This window comes from Salvelinus alpinus, chromosome 1 (genome assembly GCF_045679555.1).
Source record: "Salvelinus alpinus chromosome 1, SLU_Salpinus.1, whole genome shotgun sequence".
Taxonomy (NCBI): domain Eukaryota; kingdom Metazoa; phylum Chordata; class Actinopteri; order Salmoniformes; family Salmonidae; genus Salvelinus; species Salvelinus alpinus.
The window spans coordinates 72,208,558-72,221,785 of NC_092086.1; the positions used below are offsets into that span (position 1 = coordinate 72,208,558).

Genomic DNA, 13,228 nt, shown 5'->3' on the forward strand with positions numbered 1-13,228 from the left:
TGAAAGGTAAATTAATCTCTCAGTGTCTGATTTTGCCTGTACTTAGCTCCACTCTGTTTATTTTTTATCCTGAAGAACTCCCCAGTCCTTAACGATTACAAGCATACCCATAACATGATGCAGCCACCACTACACTTCAAAATATGAAGAGTGGTACTCAGTAATGTGTTGTATTGGATTTGCTCCAAACATAAAACTTTGTATTCAGGAAAAAAAGTGAATTGCTATGCCACATTTTTTGCAGTATTACTTTAGTTCCTTGTTGCAAACAGGATGCATGTTTTGGAATATTTTTACAATTGAAGTCGGAAGTTTACATACACTTAGGTTGGAGTCATTAAAACTCATTTTTCAACCACTCCACAAATTTCTTGTTAACAAACTATAGTTTTGGCAAGTCGGTTAGGACTCCTAGAGTGTGCTGCTCTCCTTTTCTTTTTCAATCATTGCCTCTTTGCTTGACATCATGGGAAAATCAAAAGAAATCAACCAAGACCTCAGACCTTTGTTTATCAAAAGTAATTTGGGGGTGCATACTTCTGCATACTTTCTATCTAGTTTAAGACCTTGAAGTGTAATTTTTATCCAAAATAATCATGTAATCTTTAAAAAAAATTATAAAAAGGAATCCATCACATCCACAGCACCCACCATTTGAACAGCTCTTGGGCCGAATCCAATACGGGGGTCGTATGTTGCCCACCCTTGGTCTAGGCCTGTTGTTCAGATGTCTGAATTTATATCCGGTATATACAAAAGTATGTGGACACCCCTTCAAATGAGTATATTCTGCTATTTCTGCCACACCCATTGCTGACAGGTGTATAAAAATCGAGCACACAACCATGCAATCTCCATAGACAAACATTCACAGTTGAATGGCCTTACTGAAGACCTCAGTGACTTTCAACGTGGAAGACGTGCACCTTTCCAAGAAGTCAGTTTGTCAAATTTCTGCTCTGCTAGAGCTACCCCGATCAAGTGCTGTTTTTGCTGTTATTGTGAAGTGGAAACGCCTAGGAGCAACAACTGTACAGCCACGAAGTGGTAGGCCACACAAGCTCACAGAGCGGGACCGCTGAGTGCTGAAGAACAGAACCCTGACCTCAACCCCATCGAACACCTTTGGGATGAATTGGAACGCCGACTGCAAGCCAGGCCTAATCACCCAACATCAGTGCCCGACCTCCTTAATGCTCTTGTGGCTGAATGGAAGCAAGTCCCTGCAGCAATGTTCCAACATCTAGTGGAAAGTCTTCCCAGAAGAGTGGAGGCTCTTATAGCAGCAAAGGGGGGGACCAACTCCATATTAATGCCTATGATTTTGGAATGAGATGTTCGAAGAGCAGGTGTCAACATACACTACATTACCAAAAGTATCTTTAGTTTGCTCCTAATTCTTTTTTCTAAAGCTCCCAGACAAATGTTCTCAATAATAATAATTATAATATCATGAAAGCCCCTTATTTCATGCAGCATAGAAATAATTCATGAAATCCCCTTTCTTTTTCTTGCATTTTTAAATTGAGTGTGTATAAAAAAAAGTGCAATGCTGCAAGACAAATTTCCTCTAATCTTATTTGTTTCTCTCACCTCCCCCCCCTCTCTCCCCCTATTCCTCCCCTATCCAACCACCCTTCCCCCCTACACAACCTCCCCTCCCCCTCCATAGCTCACAGAGACGTCGTCGCGCTATGCCCGCAAGATTTCAGGCACTACTGCGCTGCAGGAGGCACTGAAAGAGAAACAGCAGCACATCGAGCAGCTGCTGGCCGAGAGGGACCTGGAGCGGGCCGAGGTGGCCAAAGCCACCAGCCACATCTGTGAGGTGGAGAAGGAGCTCAGTGTCCTCAAGGCCCAGCACCTGCAGGTAGGCAGTAACCTGAGTGGCAGTTTTTGTCATCATGCCATGAAATTGCAAGCCCTCTTTTTGTACTGCGTTGGTCAGTTTTATGCGATAATATTGCGATGATTGCACTGTTTTATGCTGAAACAGTGAGGTGATTGGTCAAATTCACAATAACTGTTGATTTTGCAAAAAAAGATTCTATCGCAGAACCCTGGAGGGACTGGCTTACTAGACTCAAAGCGGCACTAAACTGTAAAAAAAACACATCTCTAATGCGCTTTGGTTCGCCTGGAGATGTGCATCATTCATAAACAAATCAGTCAGTCAGCTACTTCTGACGAATCAGAATCTCATGCAAGCTGAGCCTCAAATTCATAAAGCCATTCAAAGCTGAATGTTATCTCCCATGGTTATCTCTCTTTTCTAGATAAGGTGCACGCTAGTTTTTGCATTACCCGGTGCTCTGTTTGGGTGGAGATTTCATTTACGGAGCAATGGAATAATATGCAAAATACGCCCACCCAGGGCACTGGTGATGCAAAACTAACGTGGCCAAAGAAAGCAAGTCCAGCACTCTCAACCAATCAGCATTTATAGCGGAAACAGAGAGGGTCTTGGCCTTTGGCTAGCCATACCTACGTTTATGTCTCCAACCATGCTGTCAAAGGCACACAGCCAGGAAATAAGCTAACATTTATTTCACTAGAAAGTTCCTAAATGCATGCCAGACAAAGCTTGTCTTCACGATAAAACAGTCACCGTGGGTGACTGTCACGCCCTGACCATAGAGAGCCCTCGGGGTTCTAGGTATTATATTTCTAGATATTATATTTCTATGTTGCTGTGTGTGGTTCCCAATTGGAGGCAGCTGATAATCGTTACCTCTAATTGGGGATCATACTTTGTGTGTCCTTTTTCCCACCTGCTATGGGGGATATTGTTTTGTATGAGTGCCTATATGTTCTGCGTATTTCACGATTGTTATATCTTTGTTGTTTTCGAAGTTTCACTATCATTAAAATGTGGAACACTACTCACGCTGCGCCTTGGTCAAATTATTCATACGACGGTCAAGACAGTGACTCGGGATTTTAAAGAGCTCCTCAACCAGAAAACCCAGTGTTTAAATCATGTGGCAGTAAAGGAGGTAACATCAAAATCCTACTACTGCAAAGGGAGGCTTACTGGATATCATATCTAAAACATTGACCCCTAGTGGTCTGAATATTGACTTTGATCTCATGCCCTTCTTATGAACAAATCTTTATTTTATGAGTCTTATAAATTGATATATTCTTTCTACAGCTTATTAGCGTACACCAAATATGTTCCACCTGTTGATGATGCTCATTATACATTAAGGTTGAACCAAACGATTATATGTAACAAATATGAAATTAAATATGAAACAATTATTTGAAATTGAATTAAACAATAATGTATGTTGATGCTAATATGATGTACAATATTCAATTCTATATGATAACAATAGCATAATATATTTAATATGCCATAAACTTTTTTTTTTTACAGTTTCACTAATTCATTTTAATTAACTTAATAATTATGACACACCCCTCACTAGTGTCATTGGTTGCACTAATTGCACTGTTTGTCTACATAACCTGGTTCAAGTATTCATGAAATTACCCTGAGAAAGGCACAGTGATGCGAAACGTTGGTAAATACCCATTAAATTGCTGGGAGATTATACATGGAGTGTGCAACTTTCTTTATTTTGATAGTTTATAGTTTATTTGCCGTTAGTCAGCACCTCCAGATAAACACATTTTTCTGGGTGTGCGCCTGCTCATGTTTTTAATCTAGTAAAGAGGAAAGGAAAAATGTTCAGAGCAGACTCAAAAGCAAGAACAAGGAGTGCAAGGCAGGCAGCCTACAAAGACAAATTAGACAACGTTTTTAAAGACAATGACAGTAGGAAAGTCTGGCAAACCATCACAGGTTACAAACCAAAGAGACATTGCATGACTGTCGATAATGACCTTGTCTTTGCAAATGTTTTGAACAGTTTCTATTGAAGATTTGACATGGGTGATTTTACATCGCAGCATAAATGACCATGGACAGTATAGACAGCATACCAGCTGTTGATATACAAATCCCTGTGATGACGTCAAGCAACACTTTAAACATGTCATCCCAAGAAAATCATATGGCCCAGACAGCTTCAGCAGGAAGGCACTCTGGGCATGCACAAACCAGCTTGCACTACCGGTCCAGAAGCTGTTCCAGCTGTCACTGGACAGCGGGATAATTCCAGACTTATGGAAAAAGTTGCTGATTGTCCCAGTACCTAAAAACAACAGGCCAAAAGAAAAGAACGACTTACGTCCTGTAGCCCTGACATCTGTACCTATGAAAACAAAAAAAACATTATTTCTGGTGTCTCATCCCAACTAGATCCAAACCAATTTGAATAACGCGCCTCCAGGCGTGTTGGTGATGCGTTACTGGACATGCTGAACATCATATACGAACACTTAGAAGAGGCAAATAGCCTAGTGAAAATTGTATTCATTGACATCAGTGGTGGAAAAGCTGGTGAATTTGGGTGTCAACTCTCTACTGATCAAGCGGATCAACAGTTTCCTTGTGAATTGTACCCAACATGTGAAGTTCAACTCTGCCATCCCCACATCTAGAACGGTGAATACGGGAGCGTCACAAGGTTGGGGACTTTCACCGATCCTGTACACAATGTGAACGAACGATGGTCAAGCCTCTGAGCCAGCCCACACATTCTTTAAATATGTAAATGACACCGCTCTTGTGGGTTTTTCCACCCAGACCAAGGTTTTGACAGAGAAACTGTCAAATTCGTCCAGTGGTGCGCAATTCGTCCAGTGGTGCGCAATTCGTCCAGTGGTGCGCAGATAACTTTCTTGAAATAAACGTTAAGAAATCAAGAGATTGAAATTGATTTTAGAAGGAATGGAACTGCACTATCCCCTACGAAGTTCAATTGGGAATCCGTCGATAGAGTGACCACGTATAGATATCTGGGAATTGAAATAGACAAACTGAAATTCAATGACTGTATCCTTGCAAAGACAAAGAAACTGCCACATACAATGTTTTTTTTACGCAAACTGAACCATTTTAATGTTGATTGCCATATCCTACAACTGTTTTTACGAATATGTCCTGCAGAGTGTGCTGTCCTTTGGTCTGACATGCGTGTTTGGAAACATACGAGCACAAGACCAAGTCAAGCTTCAGCGCTTGATCAAGACGGTGGGAAGGATAATTGGTATAGACCAATAATCAGCCACCAGTCTATATATTTAATACCACTGGATCTTCAAGTGAATGGGAAATATGGAAATATAGATTAGCCAAAATGTTTTACATGAGCATAACACAAAAACTAAGGACTAGCCAACTCTGTTACTACACTGTTGTTTATGATTTTGTTGTCATGGAGGACTGATTGGGCTCAATGCTTCGAGATGAAAAATAAATGCTGCTCTCGGGAATTGCATGCTTTGAGCACTACCGAAAAGTGTTATTTGCATTTGTAAAATGTGTGCCATATGCTACATTTGCTATAGGCCTATTGTTGAGGTTTATGTTGGTGACACTTTGATATCTCGATAATTTGCAGATGTTTAAGTCTGTCAAAAGTGTGCGAGTTTGAGCATGTGTCCGTTAGACCGATGGATTTTTTTTTATCAGCACGAATTAGATTGAGCTATAAATGCGCCACTGGTGGTCTTAAAGAAGTCTCTTTCCACTTTTACGGCTGCTGCTGTGACTGAGTTTTGAGTGAAGGGGATGGGTACTGTCCTGTAAAATGGTTTCAAGTTTTTGGAGGATAAGTTTTGTGTACAGACTGGAATGACTGGCAATCTGACACTTGTTTTTTTTAATGAAAAGATATAGCCTAATCATATTATCTGTAGTAGAAAGGGATGGGTAAGAAGAAGCCTGCATAACCAATCCATAAAGAAACATGAAACATCCATTTATGGCCAGCTATGTAAACTCTAACATTGACTTATCCTGCAATATGTCGTTCAATATGTTATATTCATTTTGGCTCTTCTAATGCCTCTTAAGCAGGTTGACATTTATTGGGATGAGTTTTGTCCTTGAGGCAGAACCAAGCGATTTCCGCTAGATGGGCCACCTGCAAAATTGGATATATTGTAAAAATGTATGAAATCAGACATTTGCTTTTTGGTCTTAATTTAAGGTTAGGCCTTAGAGTTAGCAGTGTGGTTAGGGTTAAGGTTGGGTTTAAAATCAGATGTTATGACTGTGGCTGTGCCAGCTAGTGGCCAATCTGCAGAGCTGCCTCCAAAACAATATTTGTGATTAAAAACGCTAACCTGCGCCCCTTAAAGGGAAAGTAATGAAAAACTTTATTATCCCACCAGGGGGGAATTAATTTGCTTGTGTGCTTAAAAAGACGGTATATAAAAACAGAACAATACACAATCAAATGAATTTGAAAGTGCAATAGCCTACATATTTACAGTGAAAGTGCAATATGTGTAACGGCTGTTCGTGGAAGAAGGTGAGGACCAAAGCGCAGCGTGGTACGTGTTCATGTTTGTTTATTGACACTGAACACTAAATACAAAAATAACAACGGGAATAACCGAAAACAGTCCTGAAAGGTGAAAAACACTAAACAGAAAACAACTATCCACAAACACAGGTGGGAACAGGCTACCTAAGTATGGTTCTCAATCAGAGACAACAATTGACAGCTGCCTCTGATTGGGAACCATACCAGGCCAAACACATAGAAATACAACACACAGAACAAAACATAGAATGCCCACCCCAACTCACGCCCTGACCAACCAAAATAGAGACGTAAAAAGGATCTCTAAGGTCAGGGCGTGACAATATGCTGTACACTCACGTGACCAATAGACTATCCATTGTGTATATCAGTTGAAGTCGGAAGTGTACATACACTTAGGTTGGAGTCATTAAAATTCGTTTTTCAACCACTCCACAAATTTCTTGTTAACAAACTATAGTTTTGGCAAGCCGGTTAGGACATCTACTTTGTGCATGACACAAGTAATTTTTCCAACAATTGTTTACAGACAGATTATTTCACTTATAATTCACTGTATCACAATTCCAGTGGGTCAGAAGTTAACATACACTAAGTTGACTGCCTTTAAACAGCGTGGAAAATTCCAGAAAATGATGTCATGGCTTTAGAAGCTTCTGATAGGCTAATTTACATAATTTGAGTCAATTGGAGGTGTACCTGTGGATGTATTTCAAGGCCTACCTTCAAACTCAGTGCCTCTTTACTTGACATTATGGGAAAATCTAAAGAAATCAGCCAAGACCTCAGAAAACAAATTGTAGACCTCCACAAGTCTGGTTCATCCTTGGGAGCAATTTCCAAATGCCTGAAGGTACCACATTCATCTGCACAAACAATAGTACGCAAGTATAAACACCATGGGACCGCGCAGCTGTCATACCACTCAGGAAGTAGACGTGTTCTGTCTCCTAGAGATGAACGTACTTTGGTGCGCTAAGTGCAAATCAATCCCAGAACAACAGCAAAAGACCTTGTGAAGATGCTGGAGGAAACAGGTACAAAAGTATCTATATCCACAGTAAAACGAGTCCTATATCGATATAACCTGAAAGGACGCTCAGCAAGAAAGAAGCCACTGCTCCAAAACTGCCATAAAAAAGCATGGGGACAAAGATTGTACTTTTTGGAGAAATGTCCTCTGGTATGATGAAACAAAAATAGAACTGTTTGGCCATAATGACCATCGTTATGTTTGGAGGAAAAAGGGGGAGTCTTGCAAAACGAAGAACACCCATCCCAACCATGAAGCACGGGGGTGGCAGCATCATGTTGTCGGGGTGCTTTGCTGCAGGAGTGACTGGTGCACTTCTCAAAATAGATGGCATCATTAGGCAGGAAAATTAACAACACACAGAACAAAACATAGAATGCCCACCCCAACTCACGCCCTGACCAACCAAAATAGAGACATAAAAAGGATCTCTAAGGTCAGGGCGTGACACACCAATGTGTCACGAATTGGGTTTTTCATGCTCAACAGTTTCCTGTGTGTATCAAGAACGTTCCAGACGCCTCCTAAGTCCTTAACTGGCAGCTTCATTAAATAGTACCCGCAAAATACCAGTCTCTTGGCCAGTCTGAGATATGTATTTTTATTTGCAACTCTGCCTAGAAGGCCAGCATTCTGGAGTCGCCTCTTCACTGTTGACGTTGAGACTGGTGTTTTGCGGGTACTATTTAATGAAGCTGCCAGTTAAGGACTTATGAGGCGTCTGGAACGTTCTTGATACACACAGGAAACTGTTGAGCATGAAAAACCCAATTCTTGACACAAACTGGTGCGCCTGGAACCTACTACCATTCCCCGTTCAAAGGCACTTCAATTTTTTGTCTTGCCCATTCACAGTCTGAAGGGAAAAACATACATAATCCATGTCTCAATTTTCTCAAGACTTAAAAATCCTTCTTTAAGCTGTCTCCTCCCCTTCATCTACACTGCTTGAAGTGGATTTAACAAGTGACATCAATAAGGGATCATAGCTTTAACCTGCTCAGTCTGTCAAGGAAAGAGCAGGTGTTCTTGATGTTTTCTACTCTCAGTGTATATCACTTGTAGACTAGTACAGGAAAGCAGCGCCACAGATGAAAGGAGAAACTAGTGATCAAACCTGAGTTAGTTAGTCGCTTATCTTTGGTAAAGCGTGCGCGGCTTGCCTTGCTCCCTCCGACAGTCAAACAAACTGAGATATTTTTCATGAAACTACCACAAAGTAATATAACTAATAATAATGCAGTACTTTCCACACAAAGAAATATTCTAAAGTAACACTTTACTTTTGTTAAATGTGACTAGTAATATGTAATATATTACTTTTCCAAGTGAATAATCCCAACACGGGTGATGATGGAAATTAGCCATAAAAGCCGTTGGGCCGTGCAAGCACAGTGGTGACAGTGTGGCTACCTCCAAAATAGCACCATATTCCCTATATAGTGCACTTGAGTGTGAGCATGTCGTGTGCAGTGACAGGGGCATTTGAATTGGCACCATATCCCCTATATAGTGCACTACATAGGGAATAGGTTGTCATTATACAGATGTAGGATCTTAAATTGATCACTCTTTTGTTGCTGAGAATTTTTTTGCACAGCAGGAAATGCAAACTTGTAGTGTATTCAAGATTTAAAAAGGCTTCTAAGGTTTGTAATTTCCACTTCAAAATATATCAAGCCCTACAAAAAAAATCCATTAATTATAATCCACATAATAATTCACATTTCCTGTTGCTGCAGGACTATTTTCCTGCTGTAAATAACTGGCTCAAATTAAGATCCTACATCTGTAGTTGCATGCTGTCACGGTCACTGCAGACTACACACTCACACCAGCCAAATCAGCAGCACCCACTCTATGACTCAACCAGGGAAATGTCCTAATATGTCATCGCAATGAGTCTGCACATGTTGATGAGTCACGCAATGACTGGGCTCTTGACTGAATTAAGAGAAAAGCAACTGCATATCTGTCAGACAAATTAATCTGTTAGATATGGAAGTTGACAACATATATGTCTGGTTTCCCAGACAGATTAAGCCTAATCCAAGACTAAAAAGCATTCTCAATGGTGATTATCCATTGAAATAATGGTATTGTAGTAGTGTGTGCAGTTCATTGGAACTGAATGACACACACAAACACACACTTGCAGGAAAGCATATCTAATGTGCTCTGGTTCGCACCGGGGTGTGCTTTGAGTGATTCTCCATTGAAAGAGTTTTTTTAGTCCAGGACTAAAATGTATCTGTGTCTGGGGTTGTTCCATGTCATTTAAATATATATATATATATTTTTTTGTTTTTACCTTTATTTAAAATTTCAGCAAGCCATGATACCCACCATCTCAGATTGTTCTGAAATTGTTTCTGTAGTTAAAAACAGATACGATAAGCATTACGGAAACATTTTGTTGAAATATAATTTTATCTCTGAGAAATTAAGCTAATTGATTGCACCCAAATTGGCCATTTTAATTGATAGGATACAATAATTATTAATAATATAATATTCAATTATAGTACCTAACATCCAAAGTGTTTTTTAACGATGAGTAAGACAAAGAAATGGTCAAAAGCCAATCACGGACCCTCCACACCCCACACCAATCCCACCCCAACAACCAGTATATACAGTGCATTCGGAAAGTATTCAGACCCCTTCACTTTTTCCACATTTTGCTACATTAACACCTTATAATAAAATGTATTAAATAAATAAAAATCCTCATCAATCTACACACAATACCCCATAATGACAAAGTGAAAACAGGTTTTTATTATTTACATAAGTATTCAGACCATTTGCTATGAGACTCGAAATTGAGCTCAGGTGCATCCTATTTCCATTGATCATCCTTGAGATATTTCTACAGCTTGTTTTGAGAACCTGTGGTAATTTCAATTAATTTGACACAATTTGAAAAGGCACACACCTGTCTATGTAAGGTCCCATAGTTGACAGTGCATGTCAGAGCAAAAACCAAGCCGTGAGGTCGAAGGAATTGTCTGTAGAGTACTGAGACAGGATTGTGTCGAGGAACAGATCTGGGGAGGGTTAGCAAAACATTTATGCAGCATTGAAAGTCTCCAAGAACAGTGGCCTCCATCATTCTTAAATGGAAGAAGTTAAGAACCACCAAGACTCTTCCTAGAGCTGGCCGCCCGGCCAAACTGAACAATCAGGAGAGAAGAGCCTTGGCCAGGGAGGTGAACAAGAACCTGATGGTCACTTTGACAGAGCTCCAGAGTTCCTCTGTGGAGATGGTAAAACCTTCCAGAAGGACAACCATCTCTGAAGCAATCCACCAATCAGGCCTTTATGGTAGAGTGGCCAGACGGAAGCCGTTCCTCAGTAAAAGGCACATGACAGCCCACTTGGAGTTTGCCAGAAGGCACCTAAAGGACTCTCAGACCATGAGAAACAAGATTCTCTGGTCTACGGTGAAGCATGGCACAGATCTGGCAGCATCATGCTGTGGGGATGTTTTTCAGCGACAGGGACTGGGAGACTAGTTACAATTGAGGCAAAGATGAATGGAGCAAAGTACAGAGAGATCCTTGATAAAAACCTGCTCCAGAGCGCTCAAGACCTCAGACAGGGGCGAAGGTTCACCTTCCAACAGGACAACGAACCTAAGCACACATGCAAGACAACACAGGAGTGGCTTTGTGACAAGTCTCTGAATTTCCTTGAGTGGCCCATTCAGAGCCTGGACTTGAACCCGATCGAACATCTCTGGAGAGACCTGAAAATACAAACTTTTTTCCCCTAATAGCAGGAACAGCGCCACGTAGTGGTCAGAACCTGATAACATTAGGATTTTGGATGGGACACACCAAATTCACTGAGAATACATAACATAGGATGAAGAAACAAAATTCAGAGCCACAGCTCCATACTACTTGTCAGACAGATACATTTTGAAAATGTTTAACTCATTGTTAGAAAAAGGTTTGGTCCAAATCGGATGTTAGGTAATATATTTATTGAATGTTATAAGAATCCTATAAATTAAAAGTGACGATTTGGGTGCAATCAATTAGCTTAATTCAGAGATCAAATTATATTTCATCAAAATAATGTTGCAGGAATGCTAATCTTATATGTTCCTAACAACAGAAACGATTTCAGAACAATCTGAGATGGCGGCTGTCGAAATCTTCTTTCTTGTGCTTTTTGAGGTGGAACGACCCTCTGGGAAACTGACCCTTATTGTGTAATCTACAGACTTCACAAAGAAATCTACTCAACTTGACAAATAAAGCATGATTCATTCATCAATGTTTCTTTTCATTGTACACGTAAACCAGGCCTAAATTAGTATGGGTAAGTGTACTTACTGAGAACTTGTCAAAGCACTCAGTGATAGCATGGTATAGCTCATCCCTGATATGTTTTTTCCTCTGATTACAGTATGTCACAGAGACTGAAAGCAACCTCCAGCAAGTCAAAACTCTGTTGGCAAGCACTCAGAAGGACAAAGTAGAGCTGGCCAATCAGCTTGAAGAAGAGAAAAGGTACAGTGTCAGAGATTTCTATGGAATGATTCATTTGTGGCACAAAAATATATAAATACTAAATTGCTGTGGGAGTATTTAGCACTTTTGGGACTATTCCATTGCACAGGGCAAGCTCAGTCAAGTGTACCTCGAGTGATTGAATTGACATACTGTATGTAGTTCTTGAAGTGGGACAATGCTTTCCTGTACAGTGTACTGAGTCCGACTCCTCTAATTTTCTACTGCTGGAGTACTGGCACCTTTTATGATGAGTACCCACACCTATTTAATTCTACTTCATGCACTGTCCGTATGTATTTGATCCAGGTGTGGTACTGTGTAGCTCAGTTAAGAGCATGGCGCTAGATACGCCAAGGTCGTGGGTTCATTCCCCACAGGGCTCAAATATGCATGTAAAAAATGTATGCAGTCACTGTACTGTAAATTGTTTTAGAAACCATTTGTTGGGTCGTGATGCTCTTCTGTGGCACTTCCCTGACACCTTGTGGCCGACGTGTTATTACAGGAAAGTGGAAGACCTTCAGTTCAGAGTGGAGGAAGAGTCAATCACCAAAGGAGACCTTGAGGTATTTATCTACCTTTTGGTAAAAAGCTTAGATCAACAATAGTTTGATTAACATGTTTTGAAGGGATGAGAATGTGTGTTTATAAGATTACTTTATAAGATTACTTTAGCAAAATAATTGCTCTTTTTATAGTGTAATGTGAAAGATATTGAGTAGTAGGCTAGTAGCAATCGACACTATGATGCTCAATTAGGTTAGAGTGACCAATAGCCTGTGTCAAACATATAGCGATTAAACCAAGAAGTGAGCAAAGATAGACAGAGGGACGTTTCACATTTTCAATGTTTAGGGGCGGCAGGTAGCCAAGTGGTTTTAATAGCCTTTGGCCAGTAACGGAAAAGTCACCGGTTTGAATCCCTGAGCTGACTAGGTGAAAAATCTGACTAATATGCCCTTAAGCAAGGCACTTCATTCTAATGACTAAAATGTAAATGTCTATCCTCCTCCAATCTTTTGACAGCTGTTACAGAAAATCCCATGTGATGTGTATTTTTCACACAGTCTCTTCAATCTGTACAGGTTTCTGTGTCTTGTCTTTTTTTCTACCTCTGGTCTCTCTCCGTTCTCTTTTCCTCTCTGTAGACTCAGACGAAATTGGAGCATGCTCGTTTTCGGCAGCTTGAGCAGAATCTGTTCCTCGAAAAGTCGAGAGCAGAAAAGCTTCAGAAAGAATTAGAGGTGAATCGGGTAACTGGAGAA

General features: G+C 40.4%; 1 protein-coding gene across 7 annotated transcripts in view; it reads left to right on the forward strand.

Annotated features, from left to right (window-relative positions):
- LOC139584752 (CAP-Gly domain-containing linker protein 2-like) overlaps positions 1 to 13,228 on the forward strand; it is a 75,330-nt gene that overhangs the window by 47,536 nt on the left and 14,566 nt on the right. For 4 of the 7 annotated variants that reach the window (XM_071416982.1, XM_071416957.1, XM_071416941.1 and 1 more), the window contains exons 6-9: positions 1,673 to 1,870; positions 11,857 to 11,960; positions 12,469 to 12,529; positions 13,112 to 13,216. In XM_071416982.1, the coding sequence (XP_071273083.1) occupies positions 1,673 to 1,870; positions 11,857 to 11,960; positions 12,469 to 12,529; positions 13,112 to 13,216 (468 nt within the window). The remainder of the gene's footprint in view (positions 1 to 1,672; positions 1,871 to 11,856; positions 11,961 to 12,468; positions 12,530 to 13,111; positions 13,217 to 13,228) is intronic. The other 3 variants (XM_071416973.1, XM_071416992.1, XM_071416964.1) reach the window with 2 other exon arrangements.